The 22,625-nt window shown below is 41.6% G+C and overlaps 1 protein-coding gene across 4 annotated transcripts in view; it reads left to right on the top strand.

The window, feature by feature from the left end:
- The window catches only part of LOC129723360 (choline transporter-like 2), a 39,256-nt gene extending 24,260 nt beyond the window's left edge, over positions 1-14,996 (top strand). For 2 of the 4 annotated variants that reach the window (XM_055677541.1, XM_055677542.1), the window contains exons 3-10: positions 2,448-2,570; positions 2,630-2,986; positions 3,186-3,484; positions 4,212-4,377; positions 4,441-4,672; positions 4,731-5,049; positions 5,110-5,764; positions 14,018-14,996. In XM_055677541.1, the coding sequence (XP_055533516.1) occupies positions 2,448-2,570; positions 2,630-2,986; positions 3,186-3,484; positions 4,212-4,377; positions 4,441-4,672; positions 4,731-5,049; positions 5,110-5,764; positions 14,018-14,124 (2,258 nt within the window). In that variant the 3' untranslated portion in view covers positions 14,125-14,996. Of the gene's footprint in view, positions 1-1,296; positions 2,349-2,447; positions 2,571-2,629; positions 2,987-3,185; positions 3,485-3,939; positions 4,032-4,211; positions 4,378-4,440; positions 4,673-4,730; positions 5,050-5,109; positions 5,765-14,017 lie in introns of those variants that run through there. The other 2 variants (XM_055677540.1, XM_055677543.1) reach the window with 2 other exon arrangements.
- The last annotated feature ends 7,629 nt before the right edge of the window (positions 14,997-22,625 follow it).

Raw genomic sequence — 22,625 nt, 5'->3', positions numbered from 1 at the left:
ATAAACGGGATACACAATGGTGTTCGGTTTAAGATTGGTAATTCTGTGGATTTGAAAGTGCATTATGATATTTTGTTATTAAGTTTTATTTTATTTATGCTAATTTACCTTAGGGACAGAAAATGAGCTAAGCATTTTTTCAATGAACTGCTAAAAGTGTCTACGAACTCTTCAAATGAACTAGTTGATACTAATTCTTAACCGGCACCAAATTTCGAATCGATTTTTCATAGTGTTGTTCAGCAATTTATAAACTCATAAATATCCGGAAATCTATTGCATTTCAAAAATTAACACTGGAGGGAAGAGTTTCTACATATGGTTACTACGTTGATTGTGCGGAATGCATTAAATATTTTACAACGTCGTTCGGAAAGTTCGTTCAATTGGTAGGTTAACGCTGATGCTCACCAAATTTTTTTCCTGCATCTTGTAGCATTTTTTCTCAGCTTTCCAATGCTGGTCTCAGATCAAAAATCGGTAGCTGCAAACATGGCCAAAATTGCATTTTTCTGATATAATTCAATTTGGCGGCCAAATTCAAGATGGCGGCCGAAATTCTGATAACTCCAAATGAAAGCCCTATTGTTCTTCTTTACAGAAAAGTGCTACTTGGTCAACAAATTCGTTCAAACAAAAATGGCATAGTCATTTTTTCTCTATTTCTAACAATTATGTGCATTTATATCAAATTCGAAAGACCTTGTGCATCTCGTGGCCTGGTTTCAGCGAGAAGTGCTCAATTGTACATTCTCTCTATAATTATGGGTCACTCTTATGAATTTGAAAATGTCACTGAAAATAAATAATAATCTTGATTGACGCATAGTGAGAATTGACTCATAATGTTGAAAATTTATTGGTGATGCGTACAATTGTGGGTTAGTCAATATTTAGACTTTTTCGATACATTGCACACTGGGAAAAAATGAACCCAAATTCCCACTAATTAGAATCCGCTGGGCTGGCAACTTGAAATATAGCAATTCTTATGTAAAATTGATCAATAAATCGATTGGCGATAGTTTCATCCTGTGCAGGGCACGGGAAAAGGTCTATATTTTCAGAAATGCGCAAAAATAGGGTGAAAAGGGGCAAAATAGACCATTTTCCGTGCCCTGCACAAAATAAAACCATCACTAATCGATTTATTGACCAATTTTACATAAAAAATGCTATATTTCACGTTTCCAGCCCAGCGGCTTCCAATTAGAGGGAATTTGGATTAATTTTTTCCCAGTTTGCATTGGCACGAAAATGCATCGAAAATCAGCAGAATAACTTATTTTCTTACTATTACATCAATAAAATAATTTCTGTGATGATTTCTGACGATTTTACAAACTGAATGGTCTCCTGCCATCTTGGTTGTCCAATGTAATTCATTACTATCGCTTTGTGATCTGCAAATAACATATTATATTTCAATCGATTCATACAAATCAGTCGAAGTGAAACCTGTTTATAATCCAAAGTACATATGATAAGGAATTTATTTTAAAACATTGGTGGATGAACATTTCTTCGATTTTCTATGCATTTTTTATCATTCAAACTTCACGTTGACTGACCCATAATTGTTAGGTGGAGATATAATGTAGACTGAAATATTAAAAATATTCATTGAACTCAAAGCATTTAAGATTTCTATAACCAATATTACAGGTTCAAAAAATGTTTAACTTAACGCTATACAATAAAAAAAAATATTGTACAGAATAATCGAAATCAAATAGAACCATTTAAATTCAGTGCAGCGAACATTAGATTGCGTTGCTCGAAATTACATAAACTGAGCATTTTTCGGGCACCTGTGCCAGCAATATTGGCTACATACCAAATTTTAGATAGCTAACAGACTTGTCGTTCCGCTGGCTCTACGGGTAGGTAGGAGAGGCTCTGTTTATTTGGCGACAACAGGCAACATTCGGATAGCGCGTCCACATACTTAGTGAGCAAAGATAACGTCACCGCATGCGTTACGTTCCTAGTCTCGTTCGTGCTGTGATACGCTGTGGAACAGTTCCTGAACGTTTTAGAATGAAAATTCAATAATTTTTGATTTAGAATAAGTTTGGAAGAATATTTGATGATACCGTTGATTTGAATTGAGCTCGAAACTAAAAACAATGGCATAGACAATCAGAGTGCCCACGTTGATGGAGCGCTTTCTTGGAACATTGTTATCAGTGATTCAACCGGTGATAGTGAAATATTAGTCAACACCAGCTCGCTTGTGGCGAGAAAATATTTAGCAGGCACATCAGCTAGGTTGAAAATGGGACTCTGCTGTGGTGGTGATCGCGTAATCAGACACTCCGTCGACGATGTTTTGCATCCATCGGAAAGTAAGAGTTTGTGAATAGTGTGACTTGCAAGATTTGTTTTGGCTCCAGTGTAACTGCTATGATTACTGACCGAGGTTTTTTTTTCTTTCTGGCTTCTAGGTCAACCCCTCAAGTTTGATCCAGATTTTAAGGGGCCACTTTCGAAACGATCCTGCACGGACATTCCATGTCTGTTTTTGTTTTTTGCTTTTCTGGTGTGTTGGGGAGGCGTAGCTTACTATGGTGAGTCAATTGTGTTTTGCTTTATTAGATTTCGTTCAATTCAAAATTCTTTTTTTTAGCCTTCCTCAAGGGTGACTTAGATCGATTGCTGGTGCCAACCGATTCGGCTGGACTCAAGTGTGGCGTTGACAGCGTGGTGCAGCATGAACCGTATCTGGTGTTTTTCGACATCAGCGAGTGTGCCAAGTATGACGTTCCACTGTACGGCTGTAAAACGCCTCAAGTATGTGTGAGTCAGTGTCCTGCGGAAGAGTTCACCTTTCTGGCCGAAATGTGCAATGCCAACTCGTTGGAAACTATACGGTCAAAGTTAATCTGCGATCGGTTGGTTCAGAAGGACCAGTTGAATTGCAACGACATCCAGACTCACATCGACCGAGGACGATGTGCTAAGTATTACCTTAAAAGTGTTCCTTGTGAGTATTATTTTTCTCTTTCATTATTTTCCTACAAAAATTTAAAATTCCAAGTCCTCTCTGCTTTTATGTTGCATTTTTTCTGTGATGTTGTTCGTACTCAACTTAAGTGATCTAATTGTGCATCAAAGTTTGAAGCGATTGACTAACCTGTGAATGGTAGACACGATGAGTGAATCTTTAACCTTGATAATTCCAGTCGCAAAGCGATGCATCTCCAACCTACCGGACACAGAGTGTCCGTACATTCCATCCAGGGTTTTGAAACAGTATCAACTAACCCCAGTACCGAGCGCACGTTCCGAAGTCACTAATGTCGGACAGAACAGCACACGCAGTGGTAAACAATTGTCGGCTGCGATACGGCAGGATTGTGCCAACCAACGGCGACTCGGCCGCCAATTGCTAGTCGAACGAATGACTAAGCTGCAGTCCTATTTCGCCCGCTACGTGGACAACGTTCTGTCCCAGGTCACCAACGACACCCGAGTGCATCAGGTTCGTCAAGTGTTACGCCCCGGTTGGCGGAGAGAGTGGCCGCGTAGAGTTATCGCTAACCATTCTTGCATGCTGCAGTATGACATGATAGTTGCGGGACCTCGTAGACTAATTCTCCTGGAGTTTGTGTTTTCGTACTACTGTTGGGGGATTTCGCGTAAACTCGTATATGGAGTTGAATTGGCGTGAAATCCCTCTAATGTGTGTTAGCTTTTTCTCCTATCCTTAGCCTTCCAATAACTCCTGGAAACTAACCTCAATTCTTTTCAGATAAAAACCTCTCTAGAGTGTAGTTTAAATTCTGACTTTCTCATTTCTGTCGTTTTATTCTATATTCACGCCTAACTCACGTACACATGTGCGCACACAAATACACACACAAACACCCATACATTCATTTTGGCGCCCATTTGTGCTCGAATCACGTAAAACCTGAATCATGCGGAACCGAGTAGTTTCCAAGCGTTGCCTGCCGGATGTGGGAACGGCTCAAAACATTCCTCAGGCAATCATCGATGCGGTCGCTAATATCAAGGTCTTCGCTGGGGTAGGTTATACTGTTGTTCAAATGTCTTCCTAGTTATTTCTTCACAGGGGATAACGTTTTAAGTAAATTTAATTTTTCTTGCTCTTGTAAAAAAGATTCTAAGCATATAGTTTCAATAACTAACACCCAAAATTGATTGGTGTTTGACCCAACGACTAAAATTTTCTGATCATTTACCAGACCGGTCAGATGGTTGTTGAGGACATCCTAGAGACTTGGCGCCTGGTTATTGTTATTCTCGTGGCTTCCCTGCTAGTCAGTTTGATTTTCATCACGATGCTTCGCTGGATTGCGAAGCCCATGGTATGGATATCGATTCTGGGCGTGATCGCTGCTCTCTGCTACGGTGAATTTTTTTTTTCATTTCAACGAAAATTTTGTGGATAACTCTGTCACTGTCTATCCGTAGGAGTGTACTACAGCTACGATCAGTATCAGTACATCAGCAAGCATCCGGTGGAGAACCACGTTAACGTTTCACCGAATCTCAGCTCGTTGATTCAGTCTTGGTTTAAGTCGGACCAGACGTGGCTTTGGATATTGATCATTCTGGCGATCATTCTAGTCGTTCTGCTGCTGGTGATTTTGGTGCTTCGTAAGCGTATCGTTATCGCGATCGCTTTGGTCAAAGAAGGAAGCAAGTGAGTTTGATACTCAGGTCGTTACTGGCTCTGGTTAATTATTTCATTATTTTCCTAGAGCCGTCAGTGCCATCTTCTCCACAGTATTCTTTCCGGTAATACCCTGGGCATTGCACATTTTAGTCATCGTATTCGCGGTTACCGTGGGTCTTTATTTGGCTTCGATTGGCGATCCGCTGCACAGGGTTTACGGATTGAACACTTCCGTCAGCTGCGTCTGTGAGAATGGCTACAAAGATGGCGACGTGTGCAGTCCGACCACATTTAACGAGTTTTGCCACAATACGGCAATGCGCGGGGATCGAGCTGCACGTTGCATGGATGCTGCCTGTCACTTCCAAGAGATTAACAGTCCCACTGAGGTCGGTTATTTTCATGTAAGTATCGTCTTCATTTCATCGAAAGTTCATAAATCATCTAATCTAATATAATTGCAGGCTATTAACGTGGTTGGTTTCTTTTGGGGCATCTGTTTTATATCGGCATTTGGAGAGATGGTTCTCGCATTTACCTTTGCCACATGGTACTGGACATTCCGTAAGAAGGATCTACGCTTCTTCGTTCTCACCACTGGATTCCTGCGAACGCTTTGCTATCATTTAGGTACACTGGCTTTTGGATCACTGATTATCGCTATTTGTAAGATCATTCGAGCCGTACTGGAATACATAGATCACAAGCTTCGCAAGTACGACAACGGAGTGGTAAAGGCGGTACTCTGTCTGTGCAAGTGCTGCTTCTGGTGTCTGGAGAGCTTCCTTAAGTTCTTAAACACAAACGCCTATATCATGTGCGCTATCCACGGGAAGAACTTTTGCTCCAGTGCGAAGGACGCGTTCAGTCTGCTGGCCAGAAACGTGCTGCGGGTGATCGCACTGGACAAGGTGACCGGCTTTCTGTTCTTCCTGTCGAAGTTGCTGCTGGCTTGCGGCATGGCCGCCGTCACGTATAGCATCTTCGACTCCGGTATCACCAAGCAGCTGCACTATCCCTTCGTACCGGCCATCCTAGTGTTTGTCGGAACGTATGTGATTGCATCGGTGTTCTTCAGCGTGTACTCGGTGGCCGTGGACACACTGTTCCTCTGTTTCTGTAAGTACTGGCAAATGTATGACGATATATGGACACAAAAATTGAATATATTCAGGAATTTAATCTTGATGGGTTGAATGGCACTTTGATCGGAAAAATTACTGGAACAAAGAAATTAGATATCCAAAAATTAAGGTATATTTTACGAAACCGGAGAAAATAACCTTTCTCAGGTTTGTTTTTTTTTTAAACATTTCCATATAGCATTAATTTATCGATGCTAAATCATAAGATTAGAAATTCGAGTAACCTTATTTAAGGTTACATTAATGCAAATTTAATCTCCCAGATGGTCTCGAGGTACGGTGCTGGCCTAACAAGCCAGTCGTCGTAGGTTCAAGTCTAGGCTCGGGAGAAACTGTTATTGTCAGTAGGATCGTAGCGCTAGCCCCGCAATTGTCTTGTACACTTAATAGTCGGCTGCGATGTCTGTGTATAAATAAACAGAAGGTCAAGTTCCGAATCGGAATGTAGCACAAGGTAAAAAAAACCTCATCTCTCTTTTTACCATATCGAATTTTTAAACTCTAATTAGGGTATCGAACGTCTTCGTCAGTGGTTTTCTTCGGCCCCCTTTTGCATAAGATTGCTGCAGAAAAACTGCCGAAGAAAACCACTGACGAGGACGTTCGATACCCTATTTAATTCAATTTCCATAATAATATTTTTCTGCTCGATAGTGTTAACCATCTCAAACTATTTCTATTTATTTAGTAAGCAAGCAATTTAAATTAATGTTAGTCCTTTGTTTGCTATTGATCATGTACTTTAAATTTCTTTTAACCTAGTTTAGCAGTTTCATCTCGATTACCACCGTTCATTTAGTTTTTCGGTGTGCGTTGACACACAGAGACTTGCCGATTTGTTCGTGATTCGTCTGCATTCAGTTTACATTTTCCTTTTCACTGTATAGTTCAGCCACAGACAAACAGACCTGCCTCTTCTAAGAAAAATCCTGAAAAATCTTCGTCCTTATTCGAGACGTTACACTCATGCGCCACCATGTGAGCTTATAGCCTACTATCTTATTTTAAATAAACATCAGCGGCATTACTGACGGTTTTTGTCTTTGATAATGAATCTGCACGCTTGCTATAGCGACACTAGCGGCATTACTGCCCACTAAGCAAAATTTCAAAATAATCCTTATTTTTCTGGTCGATGGAATCATCATCGAGTGGCATGTCTGTTTGTCTGTGGTTCAGCCATTGATAGATTACTGTTCTATATTTTTTTCGTTTTTTCATGTGCGATTGGTGTATTTTCGGCTGAGCAGCCTCAAAAACTAGAACGACTTCGTTTATGCTATCCGACGTTTCGTCAATAATCAGTGACATCTTTAGGGGTGAATATATCTTGTTCGTTCCTTGTCAAGATTCTTTTCTACTGATGTTTGAATATGTCAGCCGTTTGAAAATGAATGTTAAGTCTTCAAAACCAGACATGTTTTCTTCGTTAGAATGAATGGAAAATGTTTTGCCTCAGAGCCCCGACTGGAAAAAAATAAAAGATTGTAGCTTTTTAAGCGTTCTTGTAAATTTTGGTACCTCTAGCAAAGACAAAAGTCTATCAAAAGGTAGCAGAGTAATTGCTCGCCGTGTTCATCACTTCTACATTTGCTTACGGAAAAACTTCATTGAAATCTCTGAAGACTACACACTTCCGGCTTTGCTAGAAGCACCAAGATTCATAGGGATGGTTAAAAAGCTAGAAGACTTTTTTCCAGTTTACTCTAGAGCGGTGGTTATCAACATTGGTGCGCGTACCACACAGACGATAATGATCACCAAAAATTAATTTTATGTCGGATATTTTCGCAAACCAGAATAATTTAACCTTCTCTCAGTTCTCCCACCTTTTGTCAGTAGAGGCAGTCCACGCTACTTCGCAAATCGATGCCGATCGATCATTTCCAATTTCGCTAAAACTTTTCACAATTGTTCCTTTTTGATATCAGTTGTTTATGTTGACTCACGACTGTTGTTTCAAAAGGACTTATCCCAAAATCCTATCCAAAAAAAAAGAAATATTCTACTAGGTGTTCAATGATGAGAGTCCTGGGGTTTCTGGAGGTCTCAAAGTTTTATCGAGAAAATCAGTAAAGTTCTCCCGACACCACGCTTGGACGATGTTCGCCGTCCCGTTGAAGGACGTAATGATCCTTCCAGTCATGCTTGTCATTCTCCTCAGTATGTGAAAGGAGAGGAGAAAAAATTCACCGCTCACTTCCCTTCCAGTATGTGCCTGCGTGTAGCAAATGCTTTCACCACACTGCTTCTTTCTCCACTCCAAAGTGTCTCAACCAGCTTACAGAGAGACAAACACACTTCCAGCTCACCCCACATCTGATAGAAACGAGAGGGGTTAATTACTCTACAGAGAAAACGCAGAAATACACAACAGTGTCCACTGGCGAGTAGTCCGGAAGGTGAAGAAAAACCTACCGGGCGAAAATGTAGTCCTCGTCTAGCTGCGAACGAATTCCACCAGAGTAAATTCGACCGGCACGAGCGGCACGAGCAACGCAGCCTATTTTTTTTCTCCCAATCTCCTTTCCTCTTCTGCCATGCTCGAGAAACCAACTGTGAAACGCACCGCAGATAGCTCTGCAGTGTAATTATTGTGCGTGATGTCCATACGTGTGAGAAAGTACACCATAGTTCATTGTCTGGCAAGAGAGAGATTTCAGATTTCACCGCAGTGCGTTCAGGTAGCTCAACAGATAAAAATCGTTTGTCGCTCTCTTCTAGCATGAGCGTATTGATTTGCTCTTCAGTGTGACGGCAGTTGTTTCCACAGTGCAAGATGTTTTCCTGCACTCTAGAGGTTTTCTTGGGAGAAAAAACAAGCATTCTTCCAGTAGAGGTCTCGAAGTGCCGGGACCACAACCTTCTCCAGAACCTCGGTATTCTATTACGCGGCGTTTTTTCTCGATAAACACCAGTAGTAGCTACCCACACGCGGATACGGCCCTCCACGACCCCCGACGCGACGCTCTGGAACTGAGGGATGTTTATGTGGGACAGGGGGATGCTGGTCGGCGCTCACAGCTGGTTATTTTGGACATTAAGCGTCTGCTGCAAGACAAAGAGTTTCTCATCAGGAAAGTGCAAAGTGCGGGGTAAACAAACAACAAATGCCAGCAAGTCGACATCTTGCGCGTCGGTTAGCCTATATATGAGGCAAAAGCTGATACCAACAGTAATACACAGAATACACATGGTGCGCACCTACACAACGTATATTAGAAAATTCCCACACCTTAGACTTAACGTTACTCATCAAATCCTGTGCCATCTTTCTTACACACCTTCATCTACTCTTTCTTCAATTCCTGGTCGTTTTTAAAGGCCTTTTCTTTTTCCTGGAGCATACCCTCCATGACTGTCCAAAATTCATCTGTTGACGAGTTTGATGGATTTGCTTCCAAACAACATAGTTTCGCATGATGGCTCGATTCCTGCCAAAACAGGGTGGAAACCCGGGACGTGAAACTGTCAATCTCTCAATTTCCAAGGGAGCACACGAGTGCTCTCCGAAGTATTGAGATCTCGCCGGTTCGACGTCGTAGCACTGTAGGAAGTGTGCTGAAAGGGCTCAATGATACGTACGTTCCGGGACCAGAGCTGCAGAAACACACTTGACCTGGGGACAGCTTTTATTGTAATGTGCGAGATGCGGAAACGGGTAATCAGTATTGTAATCAGTATCTCGCGCGTCTGAAGCAGCCTAACGTCGCATTCGCTCGAAGGTGCGCTGTCGAAAGAGAACCAGCAGGAAGAAGTTTTCCCCGAGGATTGTTGGAACACCATCAAAACAGTCATCAGCGTAGCGGAGAACGTCATCGGGCATTTGGGACGAAGCCAACGAAATGAGTGGTTCGACGACGAATGTGAAGTGAGGGATGAGAAGAACGCTGCGCGAACGGCTAAGGTGCGCGGTGCCACTCATCAAACGGCAGTCACTCGGCAGTCACCTACAGAAGATAATGCAGGGAACTTAAATCCTCCGGCAGAAAAAGCGCCGCTTGGGGGAAAAGTTGTATGCAGAGCTGGAACAGCTTCTTTATTCTCAGAAAACCAGAAACTCAACGCATTTCGCAGAAGTTTTGTATCGCAAGCCGAAATGTGCCGGGATGAAAATGGTAGTATTCTAATGGACGATCGTGAGGTGACCGAAAGGTGGAAGCAGCACTTCGACAAACACCTGAAAGGCACTCAGACAGAAGACAAATGGCGGCGAAGAAAGCGATCCCATCGGTACGACAAATGTAGAAGACGCGCCAAAGATAGGTGAAGTTAAGGATGCAATCAAGCAGCAGATCCTCCAGAAATCCCGTGAATACAGAGCCCTCACGCACCACCTATTTATTGAATTTCAAGCCGCGTATGACACTATCGACCGAAAAGAAGGGAAGATCATGGACGAAAACGGCTTACCGGGGAAGCTGATTAGACTTATAAAGGCTACGGTGGATGGGACGCAGCATACACAGCAGATTCCGGGTGGATTGTCGGGTGTCACAGGGATTAGAGAGCGGCAGCCAACAATTGAGTAAACTGGAGGAAATTTGTTTTCTGAATGTCCTTGAACGATTACACTCAAGTGACACGGTCAAATGGTCGATTCCCAACTGTTTAACGATTCTCCTGTGGGGTTTGTCTGAATTTTTCACGATTGCGCCCATATACCGAAACTTTCCATGCTTGGAAGCCATTCCGATTTTTTCTGGAACGGCAAAAATACTATCTACAACTTTGCTGAAAACATAACATAAATCAAACGAACCAATTTCTAACGTTTGCGTAAAAAAAATTGACAAAAATTGACGATTTTTCATGGGTTTAACTTCCCACGCACTGACGAAACTAAGCATGCAGCATCAATCATATTAGCCCACAAACCAGCAGAAAAAAATTGACAGCTCTATCAGTTGGACTCTAACCGTGATGGCGAAAACAGTGAAGCTGCTTCGTTCAGAAGTGTACGCGTTCAAAGAGCGGTACCCCGTCGCGTTGAAAAAGGACATAATGCGGCAGTTCTTGAACATCGGTACGCCCGCTCCAGCATCTACAACTTCTTGGCACTATTTGATAACAATCAAACCATTGAAAGAAAGCCCGGTTTCGGACGGCCGACGACCCTGAGCGTTAAGAAACTCCAAAGGATGCTGAAGAGGAAGACCCAGGGAAAAGTGGCTGTATCGCTGCGTGCGGTTGTCCAAGAGGTCGGTGCAACCGGCCAAACAGTGAAAAAGTACTTGGCGAACATGGAGATACATGTCAGGAAGCAGCACTCCCGTCCACTAGCCTCGGAGCTGCAGGCAATGACGCAGTGGCAGCGCCTGAATCAGATGGTCAAGTCGATTTTACCGGCAAATCATGACATGACGGTGGTGGTGGACGACGAGATCTGTCTCACCCTGGATGGCAACGACTGGCAGGGCACTTCATATTTCACCCCCCCCCCCCCCACGACAGAAGTGAGCACCGAGGTGAAGTTTATTCCACACACCAAGTTCCCCAAGAAGGTGCTGCTGTGGCTGACAAGCTTCGAGAATGGGATATCAAAGTTGCTCTTCTATCGCTCCGGACTGGCCGTGAACGGGAATACCGAAAGGCCGAAGACGCGGTGTTTTGGCCGGATCTGGCGTCGGCCCACTACACGCAGAAGTTCATGTCTTGTACAATCATTGTACGTCCCGATTTGCACAAATTTTGCACTAAAATCGCACAATAAATGTGTGAAAAGGATAACGCAACAGTTGTACTGCGAATACATTGACACAGATAGAAATCAGAATATGTATCATCTGTACATACTTGACACCAGTGTTGTTAGTCTCACTCATACTGTCGGTGCGTGCTTGCTGCTATTCAGAGGAATGCATGAATAAGAAAAAGTATCTCGAAAGCGTGTGCGCAAAAGACTTGAAAAGCGTAGCATATGTCTCGTCCTCAAGCAGAAAGGAGGAGAAAGGTTTTGCTTCTTGCTCGCTTTGCAATGCTGCTTGATACCAGTTGAAACTATTTAGGTAGTAGTTTGGAGCTGCCAAATACATTGGAGAAACGCTAGAGCAATAATTGCGTTATGCCCAACACGCAATCATTAAACTGGTTCCAAATTACATCAACAATTGCGCTAAAAACGCACAATTTTGTACTGGTTTCGCACCATCAAACTTTTGCGTGTACTCGAAGCGATTGTTGGAGGAGATGGAGCGGCTGATTATCGATGTGGTACCCAAGTTGGCGAACCCGCCCAACATCCCCATCGAGGATTTCTGGTCAAGCCTGAAGCGTAAGATCTACTTAAACAATTTTGTCGCGAAAACTGAGGAGGAATTGATAGAATTAAAAAACATGCCTACACGCATGTTTTCGTCCGCCGTGGGGAATGTTCCGGTTAACTGCCGGAAGGCCACACGCAAGGGCGTAAAATTTTTTTGCGAAAAAGCAAACATAATTACCTTCCATAGGAAATTTATCAAACTCAATTATTTCTCTTGGTTATTTTTTTATCATCATTCGAAAAAAAGTCCATTTTTCGAGATATTTGATGTGTTGTTACAATACAATACAAGTTTGGAACCAAGTTTGGAACAAGTTTGGAACCGAGAAAAAAATTTTCACAGTTTATGTATTTTTATAATTTTCTCGAAGACACTATTTCAATAAAATATACCGTTATTCTAATATAGAATATTTTATTCATCAGTCACATTTTTGGATAGGTCCTTTTAAGCGGTGCGAGTAAACATGAAGAACTGGTATTATAATATGCCCTATTTATAGAAAAAGAACAACTTAACAAAGTTTCTGCGATATCTGAAATGATCGATCAGCATCATAGCGTAGCGTAAGCACGTTATATTTCGTAGATTACAAACTATAGCTTCCACTTAGATTCCTTGAGGAACACTGTTTTGGAGTAATATTTGAACCAATCTAAGCTGAAGTTGGCCTGACTGTTCTCCAGGCAAAACTGTTTATGTATTTTATTGTAAATGTGTTCTGTAATTTTGTAACAGTAATTTATGTAAAATTGTGTGAAAAGATATGAAGTTTTTACGCGTTTGTTAGTGAATCTTTTAACTCCAGGTTTATACACAAAGCTTTTCCCCATCAGCCCTCATTGAGACTGTGGCGTCAAATAAGGAAGTAAATAATAAATGATAAACGCGTCACTCCCGTCAGTACTATGGAATTGGAGGAAATTGAGGGATAAGATGGGATTTGCATTGAGTGAGCGATCGTTGAGTCCATTTAGCACTATCCAAGTTTCACCACGAGGAGGCGGACTCTTTTGCAACCCATGGAAATGAGAGATCAGCATCGATTTACGAAGTAGCTTGGACTCTTTCGTATTTCTGCTTACTTCAGTTGCTTTCGACGTAGAATTATGTCTTACGACAACATTTCAATATGGGAGCAAATTGAAATTCCGAAACATCCGAAATACATAATGTTTGTGACACAGCAAGTTTTCAACGGATTCCCTACATTCTTAGAATAATCGGGTGAAAAAATATTTACGCGTCCACCGAAAAGCGGAAAATTGCGATTTTACTTTACTAACTAATGTATTATTGAAAAATGTATCCAATATGGGTATTGTTGATACCTGGATGATATCCAGTGGCCATAAATCGACGTCAGGCGCCATTTTGAATTTCAAGATGGTGACTTCCGTTTACTGAAAAACAGCCTCAAATGGCCAGATACCACCCAATATCGATGTTTGCGGTATTGAGATAATCGGAAGGAGATCGGAAATCAACAGGACGCAACTTTGAAATTCAAGATGGTGACTTCGGGTTTCGAAAAACTGCCAAAAATGACCAATTATCACCCAGTATGGGTATTTCTTTAATCGGGATGATGCACAGCGGTCAAAAAATCGAGTTTAGATTCCAGATATGTGCTTTGTCAATCATGTATCACGGAAACATGCCACAGCAATGAAGTGAGATCAACCGCAAGGAAGCAGTGAGCTCACCCTTGACCTTGAATTTTTTCTAATTTATTCATTTATGTTTCTGAATTAACTCAAATAACATTTATACTGAAAAGACTGAAGTATAGAATAAGGAAAGAGAGAAAAAACTCAAATCTGAAAATTTGATAATAATGAACATAAAAATGAACTAGTTTGAAATTAAAAACCGAAAAAGATAATGTAGTTTTACGTTAACATTCCAACAATTTTATCTGAGCACAAATAGCTAAAATCCATTCTTCTTCTCTCCAACAGTGGAGGACTGCGAACGCAACGACGGCACCCCGGAGAAGCCATATTACATGTCGAAGAGTCTGATGAAGATTCTGGGCAAAAAGCAAAAGTTCGTCGCCGCCCGTTAGAGGGGAGAGGGGCTCAAACGACGACGACCCACCACACAATCATCACAACCACCTAGAGGCCACTTAGCGGGCGCATAACACGTCCCAAAAAGTTATTATTACTATTTTTTGTTCATCAAATTTAACTACTAGGAGTTAACAGTAATTAACTACTGAATTATGGAGCAACAAAATCCAAGCCAAATATAGAAGGACACACATTCATCGTCTAGTTAGAAAGAAAGGATTCATCGATGCCAAAGTAGAAAACTCACACGAGCGGTGAAATCAGTCAGGAACAACAAAAACAATTCATTGCAATTTTCTCTTCCCCCCGAAGAATTCTATGCAAAGAAGACAAAAGACTTACTTATATATGTATGTTAATACTATCTATAATATTACTAGCTTTAAGTACGGGTTGATGCATTATACATCAAAACTGGTATGTTGAGCTTGAACGCAATCATGCAGGCAGGGTACGCCTAGTTTTATCTTGCTGGCAAAAGCAAATAAAAACAAGGTTTTTTCGTAAAGAAGTACGTATTTTTATACTAATTTATATAACCTATAAATAAAACTAAAAAGGTAACAAACATGAAAGGAAAACCAAGCTTAGCGAGTAGGAGACGGCTGTTCGAATTTTGTACCCAATTGTTAGTGAAACCGATTGTGATCGAATGCGGGTACAATTAAGCATGATGAAAAGGAAATACCTCTGGCAACGACCGATTTTAGATGTTCTGAAAATAAGACAAACTTTTTTCTGCAGATGAAATTATTAAAACTACTCACGCACTGGTGCTCTGCGTAGAATCGTATAAGGTATCTACTATTTCTAATAATCGTGATTTAAAATTAAATGCAAAATAAAACTGAAAATATGAATTTTAGAGTGTGGTTTTGGTTTTGAGTATGTATGTCACTTGTTTTGGTAGTATTCTGTTGTCAATAAAACTCAGAAATAATTTCCTGGTAGCAAACGGAAGTGGATTCTGGCTCGGGAGATTCCACTGCAAGCTTCCAGCACGGCTTCGTTGACCGTTGGGAACAGCTTGCTGCGACTGATTGCCGCTGCCTCACACACTGGAGCTAGGGTATTTCGTACCAGATCGTACATTGGACTATCCTGCGGTACCACCAGTAAAACCTCAATGTTAATTTTATCGAGCTTAACCAGCAACGTCTGCAGTCGGCTTCCTGCCGCCATATCGATGTCACGAAGGTCACTGAAATCGATCACTAGATAGCGCAAGCGCCAGACGCATCTGTGATCGTTGTCGTAAATTTTGCCGTCACTGCAGATATGAACGAGTTTGATGCGAAGTTCCGATGCCCACGCGTTCGAAAGGTACCACTCGAGGAAGATAATCGATGGGAAATTCAGGCTGCCGGAGAATTGGAAGATTTTGACTCCCGTCATGTCAACAGTCTACAAAACATGAAAAGTATTGAGCAGTTGAAAAAAAAGTAGGAGGGTGGTATTCAAGACACGACCGCATGACGTTGACTACCGTATTCTTAAAAAAAAAAAAATCCATTGAAGCAAATAGTAGAGGGAATTGCAACGCTTCTTTTACAAAACTTCTGTAACAAAATTTCGTGGCTCCAAAAGGTACCAGTTTCCGATTATTCTCGTCCAGAATTCCAGCCATTTTAGTATTTTGCAGTAGCCATTTATTACTAACAGCCACCAGCATAACGAGTAAAACCGGCACGAGATGACCGGTACTCTTGTCTTTCCTCCTCTCAGCTGCTATCACCTAGCATCCGCATGTCGCTGGTGCAGTTTTGGAATCAAAATGATGGGGCGCCGGCCGCTGTCGTAAAGTTAACACCAGCAAAAAGATGCATATTTGCAAGGTTTTTTCCGCTAGCAGCAGCATAAACATCGGAAACAGAAAGTGACCACAACAATAACAACAAAGTCAGATCGATTGTATCCGTTAGTGTCGACTGTGCTTGGGAAGAGAGGTAGTGATTGGCTGCGCGGTATGATTTAGACAATCGATATTGATTACCAATTTTTCAAAAGTGTATCTCAAAAAATAGTTTGTTTTTGTTACACAAATTTAACCGTAAAAGAATTTCTGATCGATTGATGCCAAAACCTCGAAAACCTGATTATAGATGACTGCAAAATAAGCGCTCAAAACCTGACCACTTTTCCCTGGTTTTCTCTGGTTGAATTACTAGATTTTCAAATTCAGGGGCCTAACTTCGATATAGACGTTATTCAACGTCAAAAAGCCTTGGACTCACCCCTTTATAGCGCTTCATATCCACATATTGATTGGTATTGGGAACATGCTGCAGCCTACAGATGTTCGATTTTGTTAATCGATAGAAGTTAGCGAAGAAGCTCAATCCAAGCCCTAGCAGCAATCCGATGTCAAGATTCACCAACACAATGGCCAGAAAACTTCCCAACCAGACGATACCATCCTCATGAGTACGCCCCCAAAACTTGAAAAACTTCCTCAATTGTTTCAGTTGCCCCTGCAAGCTGACGCAGATAATGGAGGAAAGAACACAGGTTGGTAGTGGCGCCAGCAGGGTACCAAACCAGAGCATAACGGTGATCATTAAAACACAAGAAACTAGGGATGCGATCTGTGACTTTCCACCTGTGGCGTACTGAGCGGTGGATCGGGAAGGACACGCCGCCATAGGCATGCAGGAAAAGAAACTTCCGAAGAGGTTGGCTGCTCCCATCGCCAGTAGTTCCTGGTTGAAGCGAATTGTGTGTTTTTCTCTCTTGCTTGTGGGAAGTGCTTTCCCAACGGATAGGATGTAGAACACCAACGCAATCATGGACGCGTTTGGCAGCACTCGTATTATTAGTTTGAAGTCTGGCAGAGAAGGTGCTGGAATGAGCAAAAAAAAATTTCGATTGTTTTTTGTTGAATTGTTGAATTGTATGCACTTACCAGGAAAACCAGATTCAAATGTTCTTAGTATGCTAATATTGTACCGTCCTGGAAGCTGCAGATAGATTGATAACATTGCTCCAATTCCAAGGATCAAAATTTCCACGGGTATCAGATATTTACAGTACTTAGCCACCCAAGGCTACTAAAGAGAAAATCAAATCCAAATCAAACACTAAATGTTTGAATAGAGGTTTATATCTCACCTTGAAAAAATTAATATTTAACAATTGCAGTACTATCGTAACAACTGATATTAGTAGGGCTGTCAAATTAACCGATTTTATATCATTGATAATTTCAATGTATTCCTATAACCATATGTCGGATTGTGAAATCTTTTTATAATAATAAAAATGTTCAACTCACACGAATTGTCCAGCAATTTCCTGCGATGGGTTTGAAGGATAGCCCCAGGAGATCTTTCGCCATTGCGGTGAGCACCTGGACAGCGACTCCGGCTGTTACACCCGACAAAAGCGAGTCTGACAGGAGATAACACACGAACCCCAGTCGACAAACGTACATCGTCAGCTGTGGTGAAAAAATTCCTAGTAAAAAAAAAACTACCAAGAGTAAAACTGTTCTATTACTCCTACCTGTATGATACTACAAGCAGAACAAACGGTCACGGCAACAACGACGGGATTTTGAAACTCTCCTTCGGAACTGGTTGCCTTCGAGTTCGCGTCTATTCCAGATAATTCAACCACTGATTTGCACAGGAGAATACTTGCGGCGGCAACTGCCCCAGTAGAGTTGTGCCGCGAGGTACCCAACAAAAAATACACTAACACGGGAAAGAAAGCCGTATAGATGCCAACGGCTGGCGGCAGAAAGGCCAGCAGAGCGTAGCCCAAACCTTCCGAGATGTGCATCATCGCCACCGTACAACCAGCGATTACATCGGAAGGAAAGTGTCGTTTCCATTGGTATTTCGATAACCAATTGACGACGGGCAGACAGGACCGACTTCGTCGGTTATAGTCACTGTTGCCGTCGTCTCTCGACATTATGATCTCCGGTGAAGGATTCCGGTTAAGCACTTCAATTTTATCGATTATAGAACTCATCTGCAGAGTGTAATGTCCATCACACATTCTGACTATTGAATAGCTAGTTTTTGTTGCACCAGCCACTGGAATGAAGAGATTCTATCAAACTAAACTGTTAGTGAATGTCATCCGAATGAAACGGCAAAGTTTTGCGCGTGTTAAGAATTATCTTGTTTGCGGACATATTAGCAGCGTCATAATTAATTATTTACTAAAAATCCGCTCTCCGCCAAATTTCAGATGCTTCAAGTTGGGAGCTCGCAAAGATAACTGGAACAAGATACCTAACTTCCAGATTTTTCGTACATTTTGAACACAACCACTTTCCGACGATAAGTGCTGCCATCTGATGATTTAAATTCTCATAAAATTGTCACTATGAGCAAAACCGATTCACCGTGCATAGTCCGTCATCGACCGTTGAGTTGTTCAAGATTGTATTTGAAAAAGGTATAGTAGTTTGGTCAGCTCGACGCTTAATCATATTGATGATAATGATATTGTCATTTTTTGCACTTAATAGTATTGCCATATTTTTTGCACTTTAAAGTACGAAAAAAAAGTGTGAAATCGACTGTCAGAGTGGGGGTTTATAATGAGGGGTTATATTTATTTTCAGGTCCCATGCTACTAAAACTTAAAGTATATGGTCATATATAAACATATCATTTTCTCACATTTTCGGCTGTTGTAAAAAATAACAGAATATACAAACCCAGTACATATTCACATAAATATGAAGCAAATGTTATGATTTGTGTAAAGTAGCACAATAAACTTTAGCTAATGTGGTTGGTGTCAAGCAATGATAAGTTAAATTGAACTTATTGTTACTAGTAGCAGAGCGCAATGACTTGATGTCGCTCTTGAAGAGGTAATGCCATCTGCAAATAGAATATGAGACGATTTCCAAGTGCTTCTAGAGTGGTTTTATTGTTATTATTATGATTGCCTTATCAACCTAGAAATTTCGCGTTTGGTTTTTGGTGGAAATATTTGTAAAAGCTTTATCGTTAATTATTAACTTTTTAACCTCGGTAAGAGTGGAAAACTTGCCTGTAGAGTGTACTCATAGCGGTTATCAGGAAGTTTAGATGGTACGTTTAATTTTAAATGATGCACCGATAATAAACTACACCGATAATAAATAGCAGCACCGTACAGTCGTCCACATGGATACTAAAAAAAATTGTTTCAGCTTTCAGCAGGCATGTCTTGACCTTGTCGCCAGTTGATTTTGACGTCAAGTATACATCAAATTAACAGTGTATAAATTAGTTCGACTTTTGCTCACGCGCAGCGACAATCATGTCCGATGAATTCTGCAAGAGTTAGGTTATCTTGTTCTAGTCTTCTTTGGAGCCTGTGATGGATGAATTAGGTTTCGGTTTTCCGTTATTCGGTCTTTACTATGCGGAAATAAAAAAAAAAGGTAAAAGCTAGATTCTTACAATATCTATTTATTTGGTTTCTGTGGTTCTGTCAGCAGTTGTTTCGTGCTAAGTCGCTACCTTCCTTCAGTAAGTTGCCATTAAGCTCTATTAACTCATTATGGACCATCGATTTATCGAACAGTAATTTATATTTTTTTATTCATAACTGAGATGGGATAAGTTCTTCCAGCAGCTGATGCAACTCGTGGTTCATTCGCATCCGCCATGATCCATTTACCATCTGCACCGCACCGCAGATGGTACGCAGCATTATTTCTTCGAAAACCCCAAGGGCGCGTTGGTTCTTCACAAGCATGATCCAGGTTTCGTGGTTGTAGAGAACTACCGGCCTGAGAGGTGTTTTGTAAATGGTCAACTTCGTGCGGCGGAGCATTTTACTCGAGCGGGGCGTCCTCTGGAGTCCTCTGGAGTCCTCTGGAGTCCAAATTCGGCCCGATTTCATTCCGTAAGGCGACGACGAATTTCTCTGATGGTGTTGTTGTCATCAGTTCACCAGTGAGCTCAGGTACAGGAACTCGTCTGCCACCTCGATTTCATCACCGCTAATGTGAATTGTGAGGTAGTGGAAGGTTGATACTGTCTTCTCTGAAACTCTCTCATGTACTTAGTCTTCAATGCGTTTATGGTCATTCCAATTCACCCGGCTTCAGACTTTTATCTGAAGTACGTCTCCATCATGTACTGAAGGGCTCGTGCTACTATGTCATCGGCGAAGTTAAAGAGCTAAACGGACCTCCTGAATATCGTGTCACTCGTGTCGATACCCGCCCTTCATATGACATCTTTCAGAGCACGATAATCTATCATCTTTCCGTAGCCCTCGTCGAGTGTCCCCGAAACTGATCATATCACCCGATCCACCGTCGATACGAGCAACCGTGCCAGCTTATCCGGGAAACCGTAATCGTGCATAATCTGTCATAGCTGATCTAGATCGACTGTGTCGTACGCCGATTTAAAGTCGATGAACAAATGGTGTGTGGGCTCGTCATTTTCACGTAATTTCTGTAGAACCCCACGAACTCCCTCTGGCACTTGATAGAACACTGTTACATGGGCGTTAAAGGAAGCCGATCGACGAGTTCTCAATGTTTTTGAGCGTTCAATACATAGAAAGTTAGAAGATGGAGTGCGTAGACGCATGAGCCACGAGTTGAACCAAGTGTTCAAATATGATGAAATAGTTAAGCTAATATTGAGCAGGTTGCAGTGAGATGAGTATGTAACCAGAATTTCTGACGTAGGAGCCACTGGGGTCCAGGAAGAGACCATAGACTCCTAGGTAGGACCAGCACCAGATGGTTGAACGCTGGCTTTCGAGAAGACTGGAGAACGGCTGCCCAAGACCGACTAGTCTGGGCATCTACTATTCGTTCGGCATTGGATCACGAGGAGGACTGTTGCCATAAATGCAAGGATCAGAAAAAAAAAACAAGTGTATACGCAGCTGAGAAACAGAACAAATGCTCTTGTTCGACGCGTCAATCAAAGCACATCGAGAGAAATATTGCGGTTGTTGGCTCAGCTGAGAACTTATAGAAGATGGTGAGAGGTCTAGGAGTTGGGAAGCCCAAGAGTCAAGAAGAATGTCCCTTCGATCTAAATTTTGATGAATCTACACCTTGCAAATCACTTCACCATCGACAACCATCTTAAAAGTTACGAAAACCATGGAATACAGCATGTTGGTAGTTTCTTTTTCCGGAAAATCGCATCGTACGAGGCGATCAATGCAATACAATATCGCACGCTAGGCTGGAGGGCTAATACGGTCTCGATCAACTAGATTAGTTGAGAGAATTCGTTATCGATATTGTTTTTGGCACATTTTGCATGTGTAGGATAAGTACAACGATACACCGTGCCCCAGTGCTGAGTAGAGAAAACTTCCACCTCGAAGAGATCCTCGACCTGATCGAGAATCAACTCGACATCTCAACCGTGTGGGATGGCTAGCCGACCGACATCGCTAACCACAGAACCACAGAACCACGGGGACCACGTGGTGATCAATGTGTTTACGGAAATCAAGTTAAATGTAGTTGGTCCTTTCAAGATTCCCACTAAATCTCTAAAGATAATTTTCTCACTCATCATTGATTACATTGTGCATCTGACAGGTAGAACACAAGTGGTCTATTGTAAGGATGTATCGCTAGCAGCTCAGTCTCCGTCACCTCTGATGTTCCGCAAGGCTCAGTACTTGGGCCCTAGCTATTCTCTACATATATCGGTGACCTACAGGGAATAATAAGACATTGTCGCGTTCAAATGCTCGCAGATGACGTACAATTTTATTACTCTCACCCTGACGCTTCAACTGAAGTGGAACGCCTAAATGAAGATCTGCAAAGAGTAGTAGAATGGGCATCAAAAATGTGCTACGGATAAACCACTCAAATACCAAAACTATTCTCATCGGTACCAACCAGTATCTGAATTCATCTTTCCCACCTCTTGCCGTTGAAGGGAATCACATCCATTTTGTAGATCACGTGAACAACTTGGACATTGGTGCTTATTACAGGAGTCACTTCACGGTAAAATCAGAGTGAAGTGAATACAGTCATACCAAGGGACTCACGTAAGTGAGGAAAACGTCGCAGAGTGACCTTTGCCGTGAAGTCTGGGTTATTATGAGTGTCATATCACTGAAGTGAAAACGGAATAAGCGAAGTTTCGCGTGGAATTATTTCACAACCGTTTTGAATGGTGAAATGATTCCACGAAGATGAGATAAGCTGTAAAATCGTTAAATTTCTGATCTAATGATAAATATTGGATTTATTTTCCAGTAACGAAACAAATCAGAATTCGATCCGTGCCTCAAAGCAGTCAAAGTTTTAACTTACACATCAATTCATGAAATTGTCGATATCGAGAGAAAATATTTTTTAAAGCCAAATGTTTTAGAAATGCAGAAAACGTCAAAATCTGGTGTTACCTGAAAAACGAAAAAATCGACTTTCTCAATACACTTGTCTTATTCTCAATTCCACTTCACTGTCAACCTCACTTCACGAAGGTAATTTTTGTCACCTCACTTACCACACTACTATAGTTCACGCCTGAAGTATTTTGAC

Source organism: Wyeomyia smithii, chromosome 2, assembly GCF_029784165.1.
Source record: "Wyeomyia smithii strain HCP4-BCI-WySm-NY-G18 chromosome 2, ASM2978416v1, whole genome shotgun sequence".
In the NCBI taxonomy this organism is placed as follows: domain Eukaryota; kingdom Metazoa; phylum Arthropoda; class Insecta; order Diptera; family Culicidae; genus Wyeomyia; species Wyeomyia smithii.
This window is presented reverse-complemented; position numbering and strand designations above follow the sequence as displayed.